This window comes from Mus musculus, chromosome 14 (genome assembly GCF_000001635.26).
Source record: "Mus musculus strain C57BL/6J chromosome 14, GRCm38.p6 C57BL/6J".
NCBI classification, from domain to species: Eukaryota; Metazoa; Chordata; class Mammalia; order Rodentia; family Muridae; genus Mus; species Mus musculus.
This window is the reverse complement of record NC_000080.6, coordinates 63,767,334-63,784,728: the sequence shown is the minus strand read 5'-3', so window position 1 is coordinate 63,784,728 and position 17,395 is coordinate 63,767,334. Positions and strand designations below refer to the sequence as shown.

Sequence of the window (17,395 nt, the reverse complement as noted above, 5' to 3'; positions counted from 1 at the left end):
GTATCAACTCAGATAACAGTTGTGGCCCCTGGCACACTGCATCCAGATACCTCTATTAGCTTTCACTCCCACCAGCCCCTGCTCATTTACAGACATTCCCAACTTCTGATCCCAGGCGTCCTCCCGGTCAAATGGAAAGGCTACTTTACATGGCCTGTGACCTCTCCCCACCCCCAGAGCTGATGACGGACATGCGGTATCAGATCTCACCTGCCCCTTGAGCAGTGACTCCTGAGGTCTCCTGCTGGCCCTGCTTACCAGCCACAACCCAGCAAAGGGACCAACCACACAGGGCTCATTCAGGGAAACACCCACATGGTGTTCTTGGCGGGTGGAAGGAGTGATGTTTTTTCTCTTTGCCTGGTCTGGGCTAAGTATGTGGACTCTAAGCTTGATCGGGCTCTTGGAATCAGGGAGGAATGGTGTAACTGAGGGTGAGAATAGGAAATTTATTTCCCTACCCCTTCTTCAAGGAACTAGGAGAAGCTGACATCTTGGACAGTGGCAGCAGGAGGAGGAGAGCCATCAACACAGGTGTCTATTCCCCTACATGCAGTTCAAGGTCTGTCACATGGGCTCCCCTACACCTCTCACTTCCCAGAGACCTCACCCTCACCTCATGGCTCAGCCCACCTCCCCTCAAAAGGGTCCCGAGTTCAATTGAGAGCCCACTGGGGATAATCCTCTTTGGTAGGGTAGCCCGAGGTCTGGATATCTACAGTATTATATAATATACATACATGCATATTACACCCAGTAAACATGGAAAAAAGAAGTGTCAGAATCTTTTGTTTTAGGCATGTGCCCAACCAGTCTAAGCCACCATGCCATTATGAGGGCTGCGTGGCTCCCACAATCCTGTGCATTTCTGCTCATCTCGTTGTGGGAAACGCTGAGTGATCTGAACCCACTCCTCCACCTTACACAGCAGCTGCATTCGTTGGAGCTGCAGGTGTGCGGTGCCGCTGCCTCCGCGCATTCTTGGGATCCTGCTCCATCACCGCAGCCTCGGTGCTGACCCATTAGAAATGGCTCCCTGTTCACAAATGTGCCTCCTGCTCTGCTTAGCACATCCTAGATACAGCAAAGACTCATGGGATACATAGCGTAGCACTGTGCGCAAAGACTCATGGGATACATAGCGTAGCACTGTGCCTGCACGGTCCACCACTGGGTATCACATGTCAGCGCCCGCTCATTTTTACCGCTGCATGGAGCACATACATATGTATAGCCAAAACACTCAGACACATAAACTATAATAAGTCCTGAAGAGAGGTATCATATCCATCCATTTAAAAAATGCACTATTCTTCGCATCATAGGCTTAGGTCACCAACCTGAGGGATGGTTATTGTTTCCTCATGGATGTTGAAGCGTGAATGTCATGGACAGAATTTTGTACGGATGTATGTTTTCATCTCTCCTGGGTATTTACTCAACTGGGATTTCCTAGGTTAACTCTACGTTTAATTGTCTGAAGAGCTACCAGGCATTTCTATCATGGCTGTGCCATTGATAGTCCATCAACAATGTACAGGGGTTCCAATTCTCTGCATTTTTGCCTAAGTTGCTATTGCGTTTTTATTTCCTGCATCCATTTCTAAGGGCCAGTGAGGCTAAAGATGTTAAAGATGCACCTTTGCATTCTCTCAGTGGCTGTTAGTATGTCTGAGAGAAATTCCTATTCGGAGAGAGGTTTATTGGAGTCTTTTGTTCATTTATAAAGTGGATACTTTCTCTGCTATTAATAGCTCTTGAGGGCTAAAGAGATGGCTCAGCAGTTAAGAGCACTTACTGCTCTGCCAAGGATATGGGTTCAGTTTCCTGCATCAGGTGGCTCACAACTTCTTTTTTTTTTAAACTGGATAATTTCTTTATTTACATTTCAAATGTTGTCCTCTTTCCCAGTCCCCTCCCAAAAAGAAACCCTCCCCCATTCCCCTTCCCCCTGCTTCTAGGAGGGTGTTCTACCACCTACCCACTCCTGCCTCCCCACTCTGGCATTTCCCTACACTGGGGCATCTTGTCTTCACAGGACCAAGGGCCTCTCCTCCCATTGATGCCCCACCAGGCCTCTTAACACTAGTTCCTGAGGAATCTGATGCCCTCTTGTGGCCTCTTCAGGCACTGCATGCATATGGAGCACATACATATGTATAGCCAAAACACTCAGGCACATAAACTATAATAAGTCCTGAAGAGAGGTATCATGTCCATCCATTTAAAAAATGCACTATTCTGGATACAAATTTTTAGTCAAATATGTGGTTTGCAGGGCATTGTCTCTCACTCTGTCGACTGCCTCTTTGTCTATTGGGTGGCGTTCTTTGACGGACAAAAGCTTTTGATTTTGATAGAGTCAAACGTGACTGTCCCACTGTCACCTGTGCTTTGATGCCATGTCTGAGATTCTGCCTTACTTAAGGCTATGAAGATTTTCCCCTTCGTTTTATTCCACATGCCTTATCAGTTTTGCATCTGTGTCTATGATGCACCCTGAGTTAGTCTGTGTGCACTACATCTCATTCTTTTGTATTTGGATATCCACTGATTTCAGCAACATTTACTCAAAAATATGTTTATCCCCAATTCAATTTCCCTGGCACCTTTGTCAAATACCTGTTGCCCAGGTATGTTGCAGAATTTAGTTCTGGGGTGGAACAAGGGCTCAGCAGTTGGGAATGCTTGCTGGGCAAGGAGATGACCTGAGCTTGGGTGGGCCCTAACACTGATATAAAAAGCTGGGTTTGTCCTCTGACTCCAGTGCAATAAAAAGTGGAGATAGAAGGATCGTTGTGGCTGGATGGTTCCCAGCCATGTCCCAGGCTCAGTGAGAGACTCTGCGCCTTAGTCACTGTTCTGTTCTGTTCTGTTCTATAGAGACACCACAACCAAGGCAACTCTTATAAAAGAAAACTTTTAACTGGAGATTTGCTTACGTTTTCGGAGGTTTAGCCCATTATCATCATGGCAGGGAGCATGGTGGCACACAGGCAGACATGGTGCTGGAGAAGTGGTTGAGAGCTACATCCTCATCCACAGGCAGGTAGCTGATAGAAAGATGGATGGATGGATGGATGGATGGATGGATGGATGGATGGATGGATGGACAGACAGACTTGGCCTGCCATGGACTTATGAAACCTCAAAGCCCACTCCCAGTGACACATTTCCTCCAACAAGCTCATGCCACCTAATCCTCAAATAGCATCACTTCCTTGGTGACTAAGCATTCAAATATGTAAGCCTGTGGGGGCCATGATTATTCAAACCATCACTCTGTCTCCGAGTAGTAAGGTGGACACTAATATATCAAGGGACCTGATGTCTTCTCTAGTCTATGTGCATGTACATGGATGGGTACATGAATCACATACACAACACACTCATATAAACACCATACACACATAAAACATAACACTCTCACACTTAACACATGTAACACAAACACCATTCCACACACACAGTGCGCGCATGCAAAACATATCACACCACGCACATACTTCTAAGACTTCTGCCCTGATAATGTATAGAAAGAGGACACGTAATTCTTTAACTTCATTATTCTTTCTCAAGATTGTCTCCTGCTTTTATATATTTTTGGGGGGAGGGGGGGAGACAGTCTCACTATATAGCCCGACTGGCTTTGAACCCACCATCTTCCTGCGTCAGTCTCCCAAGTGCTGGGTTCTAGGAGTGCGCCAGGCTTCTCCCTGCCTCTTCAAGCTCTCCTGCCACTTATGGAATAAAGACTCTGATGAGTCTACGTGTGTCATGAGAATGGACTCACTTCCTGTTACCTATGAGGAATGTGACATCATGGTCTTATTTTATAGGTAAACCAAGTCATGAAGTAAGCAGGCGCCTACAGTCTTGGAATGGCCAACAGCTAAGCTGGGAGGCTGTATGGCTCTGCTTCTCCCAGGAGACGCCCAGAGAGATGTCTGTGTGCTGAACGTGACTCTATTTTATAATAAGAAGTCGGGATACAGAGAGGTTTCCCCTTTGTCCACTGTAACAAGGGCAGAGTGACACCTGGGGTCCTGGTCTAGGAAGAGTGGTTACCCCACCGATACCTTGAGGCCTCCTAAGATACTTAGTCCTTCCTGAAACGCAGACCAAACTGACTCACAGGAAGATGATGGTGGCTTACCATATTATCCCACCAACCAGGAGAAAGACCTGTTTAAGACAGAAGGCTTTAGGATGCATGCATGCCACTGCGGCCTGAACCACACCATCCTCTCCTCTACAGGATGGAGCAACCCCGTCCAGCTACAAAGATCATCCTCTGATGGAAAGCATATGTCTTTCCCCCAACCCCTGGCACCGGTGACTACAGTTGACGGTCACTCCCATGGTGTTGGTTCCTCTGCATTGTGACAAAGGAGAGCGGAATTATTTCATTCCACAAATGAGGACCTGCAAAGCTGTTTAGGGTCAAGAGCATGCTGAGATCCTATGCAGCAACCAGACAGCCTTCTTGGAATGTCCAATACTACCCCCTGCCAGGTATCCTGGTCCCCTGATACTACCTTCCCAACTTCACTCATTGTTATTGGGGTCATCCAGCTCACAGGGAAGTCACCCCTTTAAAATGTCTGCTCAGGACTCCATCAGTCTGTCTAGTCCTTCAGCCTCCTTACATTAATCCCTAAGTCAACATCTCAAAAAGTATCTATGCCTTGAGACAGAAGGACCCAAAGCCGCTCTGAAGCCTCCCTGCATCCCAGAGTCTGGGGGACCTTGAGCTCAGTCCATTGGTGTCTCTTCCTCACCGAGGAAGGCTCTGGGTGGCTGGGGAGATCCAATTGCCAGCCTCTCATAGCCTCCACAGACAGACGTGCAGCTCCGGGATGCAGATGGCTTTGCTCCCAACAGGAAGGAAGGTGCACGGTTGGCAGGACAGATGGAGAGAACACCTGCTGTGAGATGCGACACCCTACCCCGTCTCCAAGCAGCACGGTTGGCTCCCAAGCTCTTGGCCACCCATTGTCACAGTGGGGGAGGCATCTGGCAGGGTTCTGGATAGGCCTCTCCCCATAGGTTAAGCCAGACCAGAAGACAGGGACACAGATTAGTCATTCACTTATACCCCAAGAACTCGAGCCGACAAATACGTCAATGCTAAAACTGGCCACCTGTGTTATTAAAGTTTTTAAAACATGAACCAGGCATCATGGAAAAAAAAACAGTGATTAAACTTTGATATATATTTACTACATTAAAACCAAGAGAAGAAACTCATGGTGATTTTAAATGTGTGTTGGCCTAGCTGCGTGCTGTGTGCTGCGGATAGGTCTCTTGCTCTTTTTGACCCTCTAATCTGAGGCAGGCTAGAGCATCTAAAAGAGCTTATGGTGCTGCTTACCTCACCCTTAAACCTCAAAATAGCCTGGGTTAGGCTCTGCAGGTTACTTCATGAGATAGCAGCCCCATTTGGATCATGCCCAGGCCAAATTATCTAGAAAAGGAATGTTCTGTCTGAGCCATCTGTGAGAAGTCTTGGGGGACAGAGGACCGAAGCCCAGGACTCAGATCAGATTCTGGCATAGGTACTAATGCAATTAAGGCACTAGGACCATCCTTCTGGGTGGTTTGTGTGGAGTTATCTTTGGTTTAATCAAATGGGAGGACGAACCTCCTAGGAAATCACTCTCCCCCAGGAGACCAGGGCTGAGTTTCTCTGGACAGGGTCATCTTGAAGCCTGAACATCCACAGCTAAAAACAGATCACCAGAGGAAGCAACAACCTGGCATCCAGCAAGGTTGTAGTTCAGCAGACGAAAGTCTCTTATCAAAGTCAGCTCTACATTTCAGCATTAATCTGAGTGCAGAGCCAGTTCCTCTGATGAGCTGAGACCACACTTCAAGCTTCTCTACACCCCGAGGGGTAACCTCTGCTCATGGATTCCCATGGGCTCTGACTGCTTTGTGGATCCCTGGACAGGAGATTTCATAGAAGCGAGGACAGCTCATGCAGTTTCCTGGATGTGGGGTCCCTCACTGCCTCTCTTGTGCCCACTCAGCAAAAGGGAAATCCTGGGCTACTAGGTTCATGCACAGAAGGGATCATTGTCCTCTGCAACCCAAGTCGGTGGGGTAGGAAGATTCTAGGGCATCTCCTGAACCATCATGAGCTGCCACCACTGAATACCACTATGGGAGAAGCTTCAATAAGATATTGGGTTCTCACAGCTAGGGCCGGAGAGGCCCAGATCAAAGGTGCTGATAGATTTAGCTCCTGGTGAATGCTACTTTCTGCCAGCCGACGATCACTTCCAGCCTCTGGCTGGCTATTTCCTGCCCACTGGTGGCCACCTTGTGCTTGTAGATGAGCGCTTTCTTGCTGTGTCCTCATATGCAGAGACAGAGAAAGCTCTCTGTCTTCCACTCTTCTGCTAGGACACTGATGCTATCAGAGGCTCCCTCTTCTAGACCACATCGAAGCCTAATTGCCTCCAGCATCGGAGTGTGAGAGACAGAGTGAGTATTCTGTGATACCCAGCATCTGCAGAGAGGCAGGAATAACCACACGCAGGATGGTCATTCCTTTGGTCCCTTTCCCCTGGGTTCCTGTAATGATTTGAATAAGACACACACACACACACACACACACACACACACACACACACACACACACACACACACTTGCTCCCCAGGCTCAAATATTTGGAATGCTTAGTCATCAGGGAGTGACACTACTTGAGCAGTAGTGTGTGTGAGGGAGGTGTGGCTTTGTGGAAGTAGGTGTGGCCTTGTTGGAGGAAGTATGTCACTGGGCATGGGTTTTGAGGTTTTAAAAGCCTTCTTCCTGCTGCCTGTGGATCCGGATGTAGAGCTCTCAGCTACTCCTCCAGCACCATGTTTGCCTGCATGCTGCCATGCTCCCCACCCTGATGATAATGGACGAAAGAAAGCCCATACTGCTCTCCTTTATAAGAGTTGCTGTGGTCACGGTGTCTCTTCACAGCAACAGAATGATGACTAAGACAGTTCCCATGGCAGGAATAATCTGGAAGGAATCCAAGAATAAGCAGAGGAGGCTGTCAGGGGCGTTCCAAACACAAGTTTCTGTGGTCAGGACTCGTAAGACACGAGGTGTCCGGGGTACAGTATTTAAGGTGGCTCTTACTTCAGGGCCGTACCTGTGTACACACCTGAATATGAGCACCTTGAATCTGACACTTAGGATCATGCTTACCACCCCATGCTAGGCCTGACTTGTCCTGACTCTCTTCAGCTTGTTCCTCCCACACAGGGCCCCTGAGTCACTCCACGGGCCAGAGGCAGAGAGGCAGAGAGGCAGAGAGGCAGAGAGGCAGAGAGGCAGAGAGGCAGAGAGGCAGAGAGGCAGAGAGGCAGAGAGGCAGAGCAGAGATTTTTCTCCAAGAGAACCCTCAAGTCTGTCTATCCATAGACAGTGGGCATCCTGTTAAGCTTTAGCCTTGGAAGAGGACTACCTAGTGTGTGAGGGAAAGATGCAGATGTCCCCACAGATAGGAGAGGGTGGAGAACAGGGACAGTAAGCACCAGGCCTTCCCTAAAATCAAGGAACAAGCTCATCAACATAGAGGATGAAAAGGAAAACCTGCGGAATTCCCACTAGGTGCTGGGCTGGCTGCCATCTTTGCATAATCGTCTCATTTGATCCTGAGCACATTCCCGAGAAGGGAGGTGTGAGTCTCAATTTACAGATAAGGGACAAAGATTCCAGGGTGTCAAACGGTATGCTCAAGGTCACAGAGGACCTTGTCTAACACTCAAAACCAGCTGTCTCAAAATCCAGCTGTTCTCCCCTCCCTTATCTCCTCACCCACTCAATCCTCAGGAGGGATGCTGGTTCTGGGCTAGAATGAGAACTACAGGTACAGGCCATGGGTGAGCAGGGACAGCATATGCCACTGCCTAAAGTCTCAGGGAAGGCAGAATGAGCACACAGAACCCAGCCTAAGAAGTCGGGCTTTTTCTAAGCACAAAGGGAAAGCTACCAATAAGATTTCAACAGGGAAGCAGCAAGAGCCAATTGACCAATTAAGAAGATCACTGTGGCATTGGTGTGCCAACCAGCTGGGAATCTGGTGGCCATGTGTCAGGCAATTGGCGACAGGCAACATTCCAAGAATGGGGTCGTGGGAACTTGAATGAGGCATTATGGGAACTTCGGGCTGGAGAGACTTTGGAACACTGGCTGTCTTTTTCACAGAGCTGGGGTGTGACTACCGGACCCACGAGCTGTGACTGGTGGAGGAAGCAGTAGCCAGAGCCATCTTGGGAGCCAGAGTTGGATGCAGCCTTAGGATGGGAATGGAATGCCCAGCAAATACTCGGTGATAAAGACCTCTGAAGTCAAGGCTGTGGGGATTAGGAGGGTAGCTCAGGTACTTAAAGTGCCTGCCACACAAGAATGAAGACTGGATTTCAGATCCCCAGGACCTACATAAAAGCCAAGGCCTGTGCCTTCTATCTATCACCTCCACACTGGGAGGAGACAGAGCCAAGTGGACCCCTCAAGTCCATTGGCCAGACAGCCTAGGAGAACTGCTGAACCCAAGGTCTAGTCAGAGACCCTGTCTCTAAGGGATAGGTGATGGATAACTGGGAAAGACAGTGGCCATCAACTTCTGGCTTCCACATTCACATGTATACAAGCACACACACACACACACACACACACACACACGCATGTGCCCTAGCATGCACACATATACATACCCACATGAACACCAAAGCATACATACCACAAACACAAATACAGACTACTGCTAAAAGTTTTCAATACTGCTCTTTCAGACCCTTATACATAGAACCAACTCCAGCAGGCCCAGAAAACCACCAGTCTCCTCTTGGTCAAATAGCACAGGGGTCTAAATGGAGTCTAGCACATCTCAGAAGTGGAGAAGAAAACACAGACATTCAGTTGTCTGTCCACAACCTCTTCACTTTTCTCCTGGGCAGCAGAAATCCTGTCTTCTTTTGGTGCTATCAACAGGGAAAAGAAAGGCCAGGTAGTGAGGTCAGGGCCTTTAACCACCTCTGAGAATCATCTTTCCCTGACAGCAAAATGGGGTGCTCTGTATGCCCTGGGCACAAATGCCTGCCTAATTGTACCCTGCATTTTCAGCATTAAAGCTATCCCTGCTTTGGGGGAGGGTGTTGGCACCTCAAACCCCCAGAACGCCCATCATATCCCCATGCTGTTCCCTGAAGCACAATGCAAGACCCTTGGCCTAATCACAGCTTTGGGAGGTGCAGGGGTCGGGAGGAGGGAGCTCTGCTAGAGCACATGGAGGTACTGACTTTCTGCCTTTTTAAAAAGAAGAAAACGCAGGCACTAAGCAGGCTTAAGGGCTTTTTTTTCCTGTAGTACAATATTACACAATAGGGGTTATTAAGTCACATACTTCAAGTTGTTCCATAACCAGCTTTGTGCTGCACTTCACCCCCCACCCCCCAGCTAGGAGGCAGAGTCACCATGTAGGACTAGTAGCTGCTATGGAGACCCTGAGGAAAGGCCCCCCACTGGAGACACCAGTGCAGTTTCGTTCATTATTGATGCTAACCATCTTTCAGAGTGAAGGGAGACCTCAGGTCCGCTTCACCATCTCTCCTTCCTGGCTCCGTTTTTCACATGGAGATTCCAGTTCTTCTATTTTTGGAGCTATATAGAGTCTCGACTTTGGATCTTGTTGGCATTCCCAATGGGTGACTATCCTTTGAATCTGAGCATTTTTCTGCGTCCCTTAACTCACACTAGCCCCTTACAATAGGCTGAACACGCTCCTTCTTCCCTCACTTTCTCTAGGGCACCCATCCCTTCACTTAGCTCCAGTCATTTGAGCAGCCATAGGACCTCTGCACTAGCTCTCTCCTTAGCAGAGAGTACTTGCTCCAGACAGACAGACAGACAGACCCACTGCCAGATGCTGAAAGGAAACCCAGAATTTCTGCCAGTCTCATTCTCTGAAGCCCTTTTCCTCCCATGTGATACATATCTGAGGAGGGGCAGGCTGTGGTCTGCTTCAGTTTCCACAACCTAGGATCCACAACCTCCGGCAGAGTCTTGCCTGCTCTTCAGATCATGCTCCCTTCCCTATTTCTTGGAGGGATTGCAAAGAACCACTGACAGGCTGGAGAAACCAGGAAAGATACTGCAGAGCTCTTGGCTGTCCCCTCAGGAAGATGCATAGTCAAGGCTCTGAGGACCTATTCACTAGCCAGGAAGCTCTAAGCCAAGCAAGTGGCAGATCCCTGGAACTTATGGACAAATGTTTGCTGTAATGTCTATCTGTCGAGTTGATACAACCTAGAATTACTTGAGTCAAATCTCAATCGGGAATCCTCTACATTGAGTTAACCTGTGAGCATATCTTTGTGTGTGTGTGTGTGGGGGGGGTTGTCTTAAGTAAGTTAACTGATGTGGGAAGAATTAGCCCACTATGGGTGGCACCATTCCCTAAGCTCCAAACTGTAAGAGTAGAGAATCAAGCTGAGCACAAACAATTGCACATGCATGCATTTATTTCTCTCCGCTCTTGACTATGGACTGATGTAGCAAGCGGTCTCAAGGTCCTGCTGCTGTGATTTTTCCACAGGGATGGACTATACCTGGAATTATGGTCCTTTCTTCCCTAAGTTGATTTTTGTCAGAGTATTTCATTACAGCAACAGAAATGAAACTAAAATACCCATTTTAAGCCTTCTTTCTCAGTCCTGAGAAATCCAGGGAATCCCTGTGCTCTAATGACGGTGCTAGCCTATCAAATGTGGCTCTAGCTTGTGCATACTGTCAAGTCTACACCTGTGGAGAGGCCGGAGCTGTAGAGGCCATAGATCGCCTAGCCTAGGGGACAGCCCAGAGGCATCCGTTTCAATGTGGCCATGAATGCCCATCACGGTGTTGGGCACACACATATCTGTAGCAAACAGGAACTCAAATAGGGACCAGACTGTGGTCATCCTACAAAGTGAGTTCAGGCGTGCAAAGCCCCACGGAATCAGTTCTGTGCTCCTCTTTCCAGAAGGTAAAGGTAGCTGGCAAACAGCCCACTTGAGACTTGGGGAATGGGGCCCAGTGCCTGAAAGCTTGGGTTTCCTTCTCTGACAGCTGCAGGGTGTTACTGGGACAACAGCCGGCTGTCTGACAGCTTTACTCGGTTAACTTCCTCTGTGCTGAATGCAAAGGCGAGAGCTCCTAAGCAGATGTTCTGTTTCCTCCGTCACCACGACAAGATGCTGGGGATGCATCTGATCTGTGCCCGGGCAAAGTACTTCCAACTTTCTGCGTCTGCCTCACAAGGTCTTGGGATACCAGGTTCTCCAGGAAGCACACAAAGGTCACCATCCCCAGGTTCCAAGTTCCTGTTGGTTCCCAAGTCACCGCCAGCTCAGGCTGGGGGCACTTCTAGGGTCTTCTCAAACTGCAGGTACATGTGAGTTACTAAGGTGTCGGGAGAGATGGCAGGACTCCACTCCCAGAGTGTCTGATTCAGTGTGTCTGGGGTGAGACCCAGTATCTTTGCAGTTGAAATGAGCTCCCAAATGATGTTAATGGAACCCCTCCTTTAGCCCCACCGCTATGCCCTCTATTGCCACTGCTGCACTAGTACCACTTAGCAAACTAATTAGAGATAGCAGTTCTGAAGCTGTGCCCTCAGACCTCCAGGACCCACTCTGGGGGGGTGAGGTCAAAGAACATGCATTTCTGTGGGTGCTCTCAGATATCCTGGTACACACTTTACTAGTGAAAGTCTTGACACCTCTCGGGGTCCCCTGGAAGAGCACCCAGGATGCTGAGGCAGTCTTCTACTATCAAGAGTGAGAACGGGGCTTGGTCCTTTCTGTAGCTCCCACACAAGCATGTACAGTTATACCAGTAGATGGCTGCCCGGGGCTCTGGCACAGCTGCAGTTCTTGGGAAGGCAGGTTAAAGTGAACCAAGCTGAGAAATGTGTTCCTATCTTTGTCCTCCAGTGGCCAGCTGAGGCCAGCCTTAGCCCAGCCTGTGCTGCAGGCTCAAAATACCAGCTCCACTCATCCCATACAGGGACCCTCACTGGTCTGTGTGACTGCTTGTAGGACGGAGAAGAGGGAAAAGTTCATTCCAGCCAAACTTGAGATGAAAGATACAAAGTGAAGTCTCTAGTTCTCCTGTGGGAGAATGGACCACAGGGTGCCAGGATTCAATTCCACCAGAGTGGCTGGATGACGTGCTTATTCCTAAGCCAGCACTTTGCTCACCTTCCTGCTCTCTTTGTCTCTATGTGTGTCTGTTGGTTTGTCTCTCCAAACTACCTAGTAGGGTTTTGATTTAGTTGCTCTGTAGCAAGGCTGGGGAAAGAGCTTGGTTGGTAAAGTGCTTGCTATACCAGCATGAGGAGCTGAATCAGATCTTCAGCACCCACTTAAAAGCTCAGCATTGAGGCGTTCTCTTGTACTCCCAGGTCTGAGAAGGTAGAGACAGGCAAGTCCTGGGCTTGCTGGCCAGCCAGCCTAGCCCAAGTGGGGAGTCCCAGGTACCGAGAGATATAGTCTTAAAAAATAAGGTAGACAAAAAACGGAAGAAGATACCTGAGGTTGATCTCTGGCTTCCACACATGCATACTTATAGCCACACATATCTTCACCCACATGAACACACAACAATACCTGTATACCACATGTGCACAATACAAATAATAATAATAATAATAATAATAAATGATTATTATATAATATAGTAATATAATAACTTCTTTTTATATTTTTTTCCAAAGCTGATGCTGTCTGCTTGAGAACAGAAGGCATGGATTCTCCCATTCATCAAAGGGTTGAGGTGACCCAAACAGAATGGGTGAACAAGAGCTCACTGCCAAGCATGCACCCCTCGGAGGTGGCCATTCTCTCCCCATTGGTTTTATTCAGTCACTCAATTGCCCCACAAAAACACTACCAATCCAGGAATGCCCCCCAAAGGATCACTCATACCCCAGATCACAGAACTAATGAGGAGTTTCTGACTTCAAATATGGGTCTTTCCATCCTTGGAAACTTCCTCCTGGCTAGAACCTTCCTGTGGAGCAGGCTCCTTACCTGTTACACTGACTGGCAGGCCACGGGTACTGGGACAATCACCCTGTTTCATAATGGGAAACACAAGAAAACATCCGGTAGCAAAGTCTAGAAGCCATGGCAGCCTTGGGAACTCCGTGACCACTCTGCCCTACTGCAGGCAGCTGGAGAACATCTATGGGGGAACAGTTTGGGGTTCTCCAGCTCCAGACGGCTACCTAGGAATGCAACCAGCCTGACAGTGGGCCATGGAGGGGCTGAGCTCCCCAGTACTGGATAATCTAGGATGAGACTAAATTACAACCTTAGGGTTACTCATTATGGGTGACAGCTGATATTGCCCCCTGCACCAGCAACCTGCAGCTGAGCCCTGCATGCCTGGCTGAAGTCGGTATTGCCACCATACTCAGTGGGTGTGTGAATACTTTATAAAGTCCTTCATCCTCACAGGCAGGCGGACCTGTGGCTGATTCTAGTCCTGAAGTCAGTGTCAGGGAAGAGCACTTGTCTCCCAGGATCAGATGGTTAGTTTTGGGTGAATGGTGGGTGTGGTTGCAGCCAGTGGTCACAGTATAAGTGGAGATTGCAGAATACAGTGAATTGGTCTATCACATGGCTCTCTCTGACCTTTAGATTTTCACCCTTTGATATATATCACAAGTCAAAATTGCCTACTTGGTCTAGCTGGACCCCATTCATTCCAGTAATAGGATGAGGACTAGAAAGAATCTGGCCCAAACTTCCTGTGTATCCCCTGAAGTCCCAATGGCAAGCCAGCATTCCCCCCATGACTGTTACCTAAACCCTGAATTGCCACCATTCAGAACAGACTTCCAGGAGAGAATGGATTTATTGCCTGATATGCATATTTAATGACTTTCAAAGATAGTTCATAAATATACCATGCAATTTATTGGTATTTAATGTTATGCCTTAATGAATAATTTTTAAGCCATCCAACACTGGCCAATTTGGAAAACCTAATAGAACATTCAATAACTCTTGTCAAGACTTAATAAATTCCCATGGATTTCTACATCTTGGGAGGAGCACTCCATTTAAAACAAATTGAATAATACATGTAATGTGGTGGGGGAGGGGAATAATTTGTTGAAGACTGACTTAATGGGAGTAGGTATATTCTAGGTGAAGTCGTTTCTCTTCTTAAAGTGTGTGTGGTGCAGTCATGTGTGGTATGTAGGTGAGTACATCCATGCACTAGCATGTGGAGGCTGGAGAATCCTTCTCTCTTTCTCTCTCCATCTTATTTCCTTGAGACAGTCTCTCGATGATCCCGAAGCTGCCATTTCAGTCGGGTTTCTCCCAAGATGCACCTGTCTCTGCATACCCACACAGTGTTGTGGGCACATGTGGCTGTGCTCAGCTTTTATGTGGCTGCTGGGATCCAAGTTTGGGTCATCATGCTTGCAAAGAGAGCACTCTTATCCAGTGAGCCACCTTTCTAGCCCCAGTGTCTGAAGCAAAGAGAAAGAGAGAGAGAGAGAGAGAGAGAGAGAATGAATCCCATGGTGGCTGAGTACAGCCTTGCTAGGTGCTTTGGTCTCTGACCCTGGCTGACAGGCTTCAGCCCCATAACCTGGAGTCTCACCTCTGTCCTCACCTCTGCCTTCACTGCCCTGATTCTCTGCTCTGCTCAGGATGCCCACATACCCTCAGCTCCCATCACTGTCTTGCACCAGAGGCTAACACCTGCCTTCCCATGTCATTCTTCTGCCATGGGCATGATGACTTCCTTAGCTCAACATCCTTGGTCCCCTGAACGCCATCTTGCTCCTTCTCAGCCACAGCCTGGCACAATCCCACATGCCAGGACATAGCTTCACAAGTGGTCCCATTGCTGGGCCATATCCCTATCTGGTCTCTTACCCCCACTTCCCCAACAGTCCAGCTTTTCCTATGAAAGCCCTGCTTGGCTTAGGGGCCAGCTCCACCTCACCACCATCTCTTCTGTACCCTTTGGCTCGGCCACTAGAAAAGACCTCACCTTGCCTATGGGGCTACAGGTGTTTCAGGGTCCAACTTGGTCCACCCCTCTCTCATATCCTTGTGCTTAGATTCTTCAGGGCCTCCTGAAGCTCTATGTACATTTGCTGAAAGAACTCTTGGTCCTCCATGTTGGATAGAAGTCACTGGTGTCTTGCAACAACAGATGCAAGGGCCCCTGTGGTCTTCTGCTTACTCAGCCCTATAGGTAGGCAGAGCATCCCTAGAGCCCTGGCCAACCCCAAGATGTCAAGAGGTAGCCCTGCCCCTCCCCTCAGAGCAATTCCTTTAGCAGATCTTCAGCCAGGGTCTTTCAAACATCATTCCTTGCTACACGGGCAACCAAGAGGAGGAGGGAAGGCATGGCCTGTCTGAGCCACTTCTGTCTTAGGATAGGGAGCTGTGCATCGTGCTTCCTCATCTTCATCTTTAGGCTACATGGCATGCTGCTTGCAGAACCCTTGTGGGTTGTCCAGGACTGAGGACTGGAACTTTAAGCCTAGGTGCTTCAGTTCCTTGCATGTTGACTTTGAACATGGACCCTGTACCCTGGAAAGGAAGTACAGAGCTGCAGACTCAAGCTAAGGACTTTCCAAGGCCTGGAGAATTTATGCCTCTCTGTGTTTCCTTGGCATTTTAGGATGACCACTGCGGTGAGCCTGGGGATGCTTTGCTAGGCTCATCCACCCCTGCTAAGCCTGCTGCTGAGGCCTGCCACCATCCATCCTGGATCCTACCAGGTCTCAGATAGGCAAACTCTATACCTGAGACCACATGCAAGGAGAGAAGCGCAGAGAGGGCATAGCCTCTACAGCACTTTTAGGCACAGGAGTGGCCACAGGGCTTCCTCAGGAGCCCAGGAAGGACACAGCTCCAGAGGCGACAGCGAGAAGGGACAGGGATGAGATTGAAAAGCACCTGAAGAAAGAGGGCCCCAGACTCAAGACAGAGATGTGGGTACATGTGTCAGAGATGACTGAGGGTGCTAGGAGATGATGTTAACCAGAAGGATGGCTTAGATCTAGTTTACATGTGGGAAAGGCTCCTTGTGATTGTCAGTTCGTGAGGACAGGGAGTCTCACCCTCGGTGTTTATTTCTGCCGACTCAGTACTAGTATTGTGCTTCTTAGTCAGTAAGGGCTCAATATGGTGTGAAACAGATGATGACTGGCTCAGTACACTATCTACCAATGTATGGATTAGGATTCATTGATTATATGCATCACCTGTCTATCTGTGTCAGAGGTCAGGCACGGCAGATCAAGAAACCTACCCTACTTGTTCGGATTATTACTTTGGGTCAGAATACCCACCTACGGTCCTACCTAGGTTATGAGTAACAACCTAGAGGCTGGAGAGACTACATGGGCAAGGATTCTATGGCAGTACAGAGGGAAAAAAAGGAAAAAGAGCCAAATGCTGGCCCAACATAAATAAATAGGAGCAGACTATCAGGCAAATACAAATTGCCTCCATCTTTAAATCCCTATGCCATTCTGCCATGAGCCTTTCTTATCTTCATTCTCTCCTCCCCAGTGTCAGCCAGGTCCAGATGATCTGGAAAATGAGGAATAGCAATTGTCCGTCACTTGCTTGGAAGTTCACAAGCCGCAGAGTGCACCGCCTTCCACTGGCATGTGCACACATGGTTGTGGGTCAGGGCGCACAAAGACTTGCTGGGTTCTCTGAGAATAAAATTAGCAAGAGCTCCTGTGGGGGGGGGGGCTGGAATACCAATAGGTCATGTGGATTTGGGGTCTTCCATGTTCTAGGTGAGAACCACAGTGGCCTGAACCAGAGGCACAGAGCATAGGAAAAATCCCCCAACATGGGTCTGGCAGGTGTGGCAGAAACAGGCTGTGAGAGCAAGGATGAGATGTGGGAAGGATTAGGACGTTTCCAGGAAGCTTCTGGAATCCATAGGAACCCCCACTGATGGGGGAACTAGAGGGAAGCAGTTGAAGAACAATGTCTCTATTTCAAATTTCTGAACCATCCGAATCCAAAAATTAGTAATAGAAAAAGAAAAGGACCACAGGGCTAGAGCAAAGCTCTGGAATTCAGTCACTGCGCTTGCCTCACCATAAGACTAAATACAGTTCCCTTCACAGGTGAGCAAGCAGCGAGTCTTCCCTTCGTAGCTTGTTCTAGTGGCTGATTACACTGTCCCAGCCATCTCTTCCTTGTCACTAAGGTAATCCTCCATACTGTGGCTTAAGTCTTTCTTTAATTATTATTCTTTCTCCAGAGGGAGTGCCACTTTGTGGTCGGTACCAGGACCTATCACCAGGTAGAGGTCTGATACCTCAAATCTAATCCATGTATAGGAACACGGAAA

General features: G+C 48.5%; 1 protein-coding gene across 4 annotated transcripts in view; it reads right to left on the bottom strand.

The window, feature by feature from the left end:
* Positions 1-17,395, bottom strand: part of Xkr6 (X-linked Kx blood group related 6) — a 239,177-nt gene that overhangs the window by 60,978 nt on the left and 160,804 nt on the right. Inside the window, exon 1 of one of the 4 annotated variants that reach the window (XM_017315977.2) lies at positions 920-6,782. The exons of 2 other annotated variants lie outside the window; for them this stretch is intronic. In XM_017315977.2, coding sequence (XP_017171466.1) covers positions 920-1,023 — 104 coding nt within the window. In that variant the 5' untranslated portion in view covers positions 1,024-6,782. Of the gene's footprint in view, positions 1-919; positions 6,783-17,395 lie in introns of those variants that run through there. One more of the 4 variants, XM_006518880.4, reaches the window with a different exon arrangement.